General features: G+C 48.3%; 1 protein-coding gene across 1 annotated transcript; it reads right to left on the bottom strand.

Moving 5' to 3' along the window:
* Positions 1 to 4,319: 4,319 nt before the first annotated feature.
* mos (v-mos Moloney murine sarcoma viral oncogene homolog) lies at positions 4,320 to 5,333 on the bottom strand (the record flags this gene model as incomplete). Its single annotated transcript, XM_079234473.1, has 1 exon — positions 4,320 to 5,333. One exon carries the CDS (start codon positions 5,331 to 5,333, stop codon positions 4,320 to 4,322), a length of 1,014 nt encoding a protein of 337 aa, XP_079090599.1.
* Between the last annotated feature and the right edge of the window lie 2,003 nt (positions 5,334 to 7,336).

The following is a 7,336-nucleotide window of genomic DNA, read 5'->3' as shown; positions in this document are numbered from 1 at the left end:
CTCGGGCCTTGTTGGGAGGGTCACCTGAGAGAGTGACCATCATGTGACCCGGGCCTTGTTGGGAGGGTCACCTGAGAGAGTGACCATCATGTGACCCGGGCCTTGGTGGGAGGGTCACATATCCTGTCAAAGTTAGCTGTTTCATTCAGGCAAGGATATATTACTCTTAATTTGTTACTGTGAACAGTTTCTGTGAATTGTGTACTTATTAGCCGTTATTATTCACTATAACTACTGACTTTGTGTGACTATCTTGTTCCATTTAAACTGTAATATGTAATATTCTGTACAGTACTGTTCCTGTGGTTGTGTTCTAACAGACTGAGCCCTTCAGTGTTCACCGTTACCTGAAGGAACTCCACTCCGTTCAGGGGCCGTTCACACCAGATGCGACTCTCAAAAACGCGTCGCTAGCAAAACCATTGTTTCCCTATGGTACGGCGCGCCTTTCATGCGCGCTTTTTAAATGCTGCGCGACGCGTTTTTGTTGAAATATTCTCAACTTTAAGCGCCTTGCGCGGAGTCGCACAGCTCATCAATGTCACACTCGGCCAGGGCAGCCAATCGGATGAAGCAAGAGGCGGGCTTTATTACTTCACCACTTCCTTCCTGTTTTCCTGTGTATGAACTTCGACGAGGCATTAATACTAGCGATCTTTAACTACCGCCTGGCAGTTAAACATCGCCCGGCTACCGCCCGGCAGAAAGATCCGAGCGGTAACCGGGCAAAAATCACCCGGCTACCGCCCAGCAGTTAATTATTGCCCGGTTGCGCACGCAGACCCGCTCCACAGGCGCACCGGGCTGTTTTTTGTTTTTTGGCCGTTGCGTTTTTGCCAAGGCGTTTTTGAACGACTGCGTTTTTAAAAGTCTCGTCTGGTGTGAACGACCCCTAACTGCTCCTGGTAAACTGTTTCCTCTGTGGCTCTCAATATGTCACGTCCAGGAGAATAACCCTCATGATGTCATCGTAGTTCCTATATAATCCTAATGATGTCATCGTAGTCCCTATATAACCCTCATGATGTCATCGTAGTTCCTATATAACCCTCATGATGTCATCGTTCCTCCTCCCCTAGTTCCTCTTTTCTCCTTCAGGACCAGCTGCTGACTATGTCTCTGCAAACTGTCAAGGAATGTGTTGAGGCCATGCTGTGTGTGTGTGTGTGTGTGTGTGTGTGTGTGTGTGTGTGTGTGTGTGTGTGTGTGTGCGTGTGCGTGTATGTGTGTATTACTGGACCACCGAGGACTCATCCATCATCTCCATGTGGCGTTGGGTTAGAACGTCATTTAGATTCTTTCTTTTTGTTTTACACACAGCAGGTGTTATTATTAGTATTATTTTTATTATAGTATACTGGAGTATATATTATTTAGTTCACCAATACATTCGTCCAAAAAGCAGAATAGTGTGTTGTGTTTATTGATCTTTATCTTGTCAATTCATGCATTCATATTTCATCTCCCTGCTCTTTGATCCAATACAGCTTCCATCATGTTGAGGTTAGGACAGATAAAGACGGAGACAGGAGGAAGGACAGACTTCCTCAGTCTAGACTCTGCTGGTGGAGTGGGGTGACCTTCAGGACGTCCTGAAGGTCACGAGGGAGGAGAGACGATACCTTGTTCAGAAGTCTGCATTGTACTGATGTGTTCAGGGACTCATGGGTTTGAGGAATGCGTCAGAGGGCCACACAGTCTGGGTCAGAAGTATTTGGACGGTGACACCATTTTTCTAATTTTGCCTTATTTCCATGACTGCAATGTATTTTAAGTAAAGCATCAATGTCTGGTTGAAGTGTAGACGTTCAGCTTTATTGCAGTGGATATAACAAGAATATGCATTAACTGTTTATGAATGAGTCATTTTCACACAGTACCATGTTCAGAGGCTCAGACGTCATTAGACAAACAACATGATAGTGAACATGATGGTCATTTTTTATATTTAATATTAAGGTGGTGGAGAGGAGAACACTGACAACATTATTGTCCATATTGGACAACCCGGACCACCCTCTCTACCACCTACTATATATATATATATATGTATATATATATATATATATATATATATATACATATATATATAACACCACCCTCTCTACCACCTACTATATATATATATATATATATATATATATATATATATATATATATATATATATATATATATATATATATATATATATATAACACCACCCTCTCTACCACCTACTGCAGGGACAGAGGAGCACTTTCTCCAAAAAACTCATCCAGCTTTATATTCCTGTGTGTGTGTATATATATATATGTTTTTGTTGTTTAAATTTATTTTCTGAAATTAATACTCTGCTGTTTCGTTGTACATATTGAGTGTTGCTGTATATATGAGCATCTTTCATCCCTGTTACTTTTATTTTTGTGTCTGTAAGCTGTTACTCTGACAAACTAATGTCCCCTTGGGGATGAATAAAGTATTTATCTGTCTGTCTGTCTTAAAACAGTCAATGGCTGCCTGAAGTCACTCATAGCCTCCTTCGGGTGCTGCTTGTTTGTGGGTCTTTCTGCTTCACTTTTATCTGAAGGAAACAAAAAGAGATCAGGTGACTTTGGCCATTGAAGAATATTCCATGTCTTTGCCTCGAGAAACTTTTGGGCTGTTGGGTCACCACCCATCTGTACTGAGGAGCAGGCCTTTTGGTGTTGAGATATACCCATCTGTACTGAGGAGCACCGTCCAGTCAGTTTTGCAGCATTTGGATGAATCTAAGCAGATAGTAAAGCCCTAAACGCCTCAAAACTCATCACGCTACTTCTATCAGCTGTGACATCATCAATGAACACCAGTGACCAGTTCCATTGATCCATACAGCCCATGCACAGCTCCACCATATTAACCAGTTCCATTGATCCATACAGCCCATGCACAGCACTGCTCCACCATATTAACCAGTTCCATTGATCCATACACAGCTCCACCATATTAACCAGTTCCATTGATCCATACAGCCCATGCACAGCACTGCTCCACCATATTAACCAGTTCCATTGATCCATACAGCCCATGCACAGCACTGCTCCACCATATTAACCAGTTCCATTGATCCATACAGCCCATGCACAGCACTGCTCCACCATGTTCACCAGAGGATGTGGTTTGCTTCGGATCAGGAGCCGTTCCTTTCCTTCTCTACACATTTCTCTTCCCATCAGTCTGGAACAGGTTCATCTTGGTTTCATCTTCCAAAGAACCTTCATCTCAAACTGATCCGGATCATTCAGATGTTTTCTAAGTCTAATCTGGCCTTCCTGTTCTCCAGCGTTCCCAGTGGTTTGCACCTAGTTGTAAACCTCTGTATTCAGACTCATGAAGGCCTCTCTTGACTGAAGACTTAACAAAGACACAACTTTGTATTCTACGTCTACTTTACATGTCCGTCGTCCTCTGCTCGTGGGAGGAACAGGGCCGGTCTCACCCACATGAGTCCAGATGTGTCTCAGTGCCCAGCAGGGGGCAGTGTTCACCAGTCAGAGGGAAGGCTACAGTAAAGATTTAACATCTGATGCCAGACTGATGTAAAAGAGTCTCAACACTCTTCAAAGGATCCACACATTCATTCTAAGTGTGTGTGTGTGTGTCTGTCTTCATGGTCCAGATGTAACAACGATTACACTTCTAAACAGGAACTACGGTAACCCTTTCATCAACAGGTTAACGTTCAGTTCTGAGCTGCAGGATGAGTGTAGTCAGATGAACAGGTTGTAGGAGGCAGCGTCCTGAAAGACTTCCTGCTCTTCAGTCTAGGTGAAGTCTAACATGTGAGTCTCAGACCTGAATGATGGAGCTGAAGCACTGTAGTATAAAATAATTTTAATGAAACCTGTCACACTTAAATATCACAATACAACATTATGGCAAACATTTTGATTCCTTATTTTAAGAAATGACTCAAACCAGCTCAGTAACAGAGTGGATCATTAGAGAGAGACGAGTCATCAAGGACCAGACCACTAAAACCAGTAAAATGATTCTAGACTTCAGCCTACAGGGAATCTACCATGAAGATTAAAGTCCATTATCTCTAACATCAGCTGAGTTTCCTTAAGAGAGCAGAAGAGTGTCTGAGGAGACGAGACTGAGGCTGAATGGCCCAACACTCGCTGCTGGTTCCCAGTGGGCTGAGTCCGTTCGTTCCAGTCCATAAGGCACGATGTGATGTAATGTCCACGGTACTGAGGCCGGCTCCTCTAAACCCGCGCTGGGCCTCCAGGCCCCGGGTCCTGTAAGTGGACCCAGCAGAGCAGAACCTTCTAAAACATTCTAAAACCCAGGTGACCTAGAGGCCCAACTGCGCGCGCAGCTGCTCCAGCAGCGGCAGCAGCTCCTCCGCGCTGGGTCTGCTGCGGGCCTCTGCGCTCCAGCAGCGGCCCAGCAGGACCCGAACCAGCCGGCCCTGCTCGGACCGGAACACCGCGTGGTCCTGGACCGACGGCCGCAGCCGCTGCGCCACCACGGCGTACAGTACGTGCTGCCGGTCCCCGCTGTAGGGCGGCTGGCGCGTGAGCAGCTGCCACAGCGTGATGCCGAAGGAGAACACGTCGTTGTGCGGGGACAGCGGCTCGCCCCGCAGCAGCTCGGGCGCGCGGTGCGTGTACGTGCCGCCCACGTGGCTCAGCCGCGGGCTGACGGAGCTCAGCTCGCAGCCCAGGTCCAGCTTCACGGAGCAGCCGAAGTCCGCGATCTTGCACACGTCGTCGGCGGCCAGCAGCACGTTGGCGGGCTTGATGTCCAGGTGCACCACGCGGTGCGCGTGCAGGAAGCGCAGGCCGCGAGCGATGTCCGCGGCGTAGCGCAGCCAGCGGTCCCCCTCCAGCGGGGCCGCGCTCTCGCACAGGACCTGCTGCAGGTTCCGGCCCACGAACTCCATCAGGATGGTCCCGATGCTGGCCTCGTCTCCGCGGTCCGGCGGCGCGCAGGTGGTGGCCGCGAGCACGCGCACGATGTTGGGGTGCCGCAGGTGCGCCGCGTTCAGCTCGGCCCAGAAGCTCTGGCGGGACGCCAGCGGGTTCTTGGTGCACTTCTTGACCCGCTTCAGGGCCACAGTCTCGCCCAGGTACTCCGCCTTGTACACGGAGCCGAAGCCCCCGGAGCCCGCGGGCAGCAGCACGCGCAGCTCGTCCCACAGGATCACGGTGGCCCACAGCCGGCTGGCGGTCTTCCCGCGCGGCCTTTGGACCGGGACCTGCAGAGAGGAGCCGCAGGAGCCGAGCGGGCTGCTGCAGGTCCCGAGGTCCAGGCTGGGGAACAGGTCTCTGGGCAGCAGGCGCGACACGGGGATGGGGGACGGCATGCTGGGGACTGAGAGCTGGGGGCTGTGAGGGAGGCTTTGAGCTGTGACGCACACGCACACACACGCACACGCACACACACACACACACACACACACACACACACACACACACACACAGCAGTGCCCCTCGTGGTGAGGAGGCGCCCTGCTGTTCGGGGTCAACGGGTCCCCCGAAGGTTCAGCTCAGTTCAGCTCTCTGTGGCAGGGGGCGGGGCCTATGTGGTGTTAATCACGTGTTTCATAAAGTAGACTGCAGTGCGCATGCTCATCACTTGCTGCCAGGGGTGGATTGGCCATAGGGAGTACCGGGAGTTTTCCCGGTGGGCCGGTCAGTAATGGGCCGGCAGTGGCTGACCTTTTTTTTTTTTTTTTTGTATGTAAAGACGCATAAGAGGCCCAGTGGCCCTATGACAGGCCCAGTAGTCCCGCCCACGCATTTTGCAGACCCCCCTCGTCCAATCACCTTTAATGATGAGCTAATGACACATCATTATCAATCTGTGAGAGAGAAGAGAAAGAAAACATGGAGAAAAAACGAAAAGGCGGTGCAGAAAAACTGAGGGAAAAGAAGAAAAAAACCTCTTGCAACTGATGCTGCTAAGAGCAGAAATATAATAAACATGTTTGCTGCTGCGGGGCCGGCGGCGGTGGCGTAGCCTCCGGCTCCGGGGCTTTGGCTGCGCCGGGCGCGGCGGGTCCCTCTCAGGTGTCGTCGGACAGTGAAAGTGAGGCTCCCGCTGCCATGGTGGCACAGTGACATGAAGGGGAGCTTCTAATGAGGACAAGACACGTCTGTATGAACGGACTCCCTCTACTGGTGAACTGCAGTATTACAACTGTTAAAGCATTGAGAACGCGCTCTTGCACCCGACATGTATATATTTTCCACACGTAACATTCAACATTAGTGTCAACAAGCACGTATCATTGTACTTTCTGCCTTCAAAGTAAAAGCACTTCCTGTTTCCATGCTCTTCACAATAAGAGTAAATAATGTAATAAAACAAGTTACAACATACAGGAGGGGGAGGAAGAGATTGGTGGTGGTGATAGCAGGTGAGTGTGCTAGCTAACATGTTGATGTTGTGGATAAACACTCATTCACTAAATGTTCAGAAACGTTGTCTATGAACTTGAATAAATCTAGTTCTAAAGTGTTGGAAAATGATATACTATCCTGATTAATTAACCACTATTTTATGGTGCTGTGGTTTGAGCATGCAGATCTGCTTGTTCACATTTTTTATAATTACAAATCAGGTCACCAGAGTTAAAGTGTTTTAAGTATCAATATACTTTCTTTAAGCCCCAATTTGTTTAAATATGCTTTACCTATTTTTTCTGTCAGTGTTTATGGTTTATTGTCCATGCTTTTCTTTTTTTTGAACACTTGTTCATGGAACTTTTCAGATTAAATTACATCAAATAAGAGACAAGGAGACAATGACCCATTTCAGTATAGTAGTGTTATTAAGGGCTTGTGTGATTATATGTACAGTACATCAAGGGACAGAGTTGGCATAGTATCTGCGCGTGGATTGTGGTGGGTCAGTCTGGACCAAAAAGTCCAGGGCCGAATTTTTGTCCCAGTCCAGGCCTGCCTGCTGCATTCCTTATGCAGGTCCAGTCTGACACCTGGACTCTGGACCCAGAGGTCTTTCACTGAGACCGGTCCACATGCATAGGTCACTTCATGTAGGGAACATCATCCTTGTGTTCTGTTCCTCATGGTCACAGTGACCTTGTCTGTTCCCTACAATGTCAAATACACTTGTTCACCGTACAGCAGAGAGTGATAGCAGCCTGAAGAGCAGCAGTTATGTTCCATAGCAGAACATCATGCTCCTCTCACTGTGATCAGAGAGCAGGAGCGTTCAGGCTCAGACAGCTCAGGACATCCAGAGCGGTAAGCATGGAGAACCTGGAACAGTCATGGAGTTTAAAATGGTTATTTCCAGGCCTGGAAAGGTCCTTAAAACAAATAAAATCCCAAAAGTTTAGTA

This window comes from Taurulus bubalis (assembly GCF_910589615.1).
Source record: "Taurulus bubalis genome assembly, chromosome: 18".
Lineage (NCBI taxonomy): Eukaryota > Metazoa > Chordata > Actinopteri > Perciformes > Cottidae > Taurulus > Taurulus bubalis.
The sequence above is the reverse complement of the archived record's forward strand: the minus strand, read 5'-3'. Positions and strand labels throughout refer to the sequence as shown.